Raw genomic sequence first — 1,184 nt, 5'->3', positions numbered from 1 at the left:
GCTCCTCAACTACGAACATTGTAAAAAACCTTATCAACATATAAATAAATAAAATTGAATCTATGTTATAAAACCTGTACCAGAAGTGAACTACCTCACCGTAATACCGTACAGGGAAGATGTATCTGGCGTCCTCAACTATATAAAGCGTATGATACCTAAGAAGTCTTGTCTTGAAGTCTTTCAACAAGACTTAATACCGGTATCACACCAGCTTTATATATTGATCAGACAGGAAAATAATTATCAAACAAATTCACGATGATCTATCGCCCTGCAGGTATTTAGGTGAAGTCATCACCTCTGGTACAGGTCTTAACATCCTTTCTCCTTTTCCTCCTTCCCTTAAATTAATTCTCCTCTTTCTCCTTGTCCTCCTCGTCTCCACTAAATTATTTTACTCGGCCTCCTTCTCCTCCTCCTCCTCTTCCTCCTCCTCCTCGTTCTATTCTTTACTAGCAGAAATCCTTAAGGCATGGCCGTTCATGTCACTCATCCATTTAGTGGTCTTGCTCGGCGTAGCTTAACAAAAACGAACCGGAAAATAGCATATAACCTTCACGGGAGTGCAAGCAATAAGTTGACAAAGTTTCAAAGCAATCGGATGAGCGGTTTGGCCAGGCATAAAGTTCGAAAAAACACACAAACAAACAAATATTCATTTCTATATATTAGACTAGCCGAAGTCCTTAAAGGCATGGCCGTTCATGTCACTCATCCATTTAGTGGTCTTGCTCGGCGTAGCTTAACAAAAACGAACCGGAAAATAGCCTATAACCTTCACGGGAGTATAAGCAATAAGTTGACAAAGTTTCATAGCAATCGGATGAGCGGTTTGGCCAGGCATGAAGTTCGAACAAACACACACAAACAAACAAATATTCATTTCTATATATTGGATTTCAACCTTGTTTTCGTTTTCTGCCCACAGAGGCCGCTCTCAACCTGTTTATCAATTCCAATGCTCAAGAATTACTCAAGGAGATGAAGCCAGACATTAAGAAGAAACTTCTTGCTCAGATGAGAATCTTCCTGGATGACCACCTGTTTGCTATGATCCCGTACGACGAGTGGATCGTGTAGACGAGGCCTGGAGGTGAATGAAGTGTAGACGTGCCTTACCTGACATAATCCAAAGGGGTAGACGATTTTTCACTATCTTGAAAACGTTTTATTTTGATGTC

At 40.5% G+C, this 1,184-nt stretch overlaps 1 protein-coding gene across 1 annotated transcript in view; it reads left to right on the top strand.

The window, feature by feature from the left end:
- The window catches only part of LOC103510104, a 4,224-nt gene extending 3,040 nt beyond the window's left edge, over nucleotides 1–1,184 (top strand). The window contains exon 3 of the mRNA XM_026824250.1: nucleotides 932–1,184. Coding sequence (XP_026680051.1) covers nucleotides 932–1,083 — 152 coding nt within the window. The 3' untranslated portion in view covers nucleotides 1,084–1,184. The remainder of the gene's footprint in view (nucleotides 1–931) is intronic.

Source organism: Diaphorina citri, unplaced genomic scaffold (genome assembly GCF_000475195.1).
Source record: "Diaphorina citri unplaced genomic scaffold, Diaci psyllid genome assembly version 1.1 scaffold560, whole genome shotgun sequence".
NCBI lineage: Eukaryota > Metazoa > Arthropoda > Insecta > Hemiptera > Psyllidae > Diaphorina > Diaphorina citri.
Note: the sequence above shows the minus strand (reverse complement) of the source record. Positions and strands in the feature narration are given on the sequence as shown.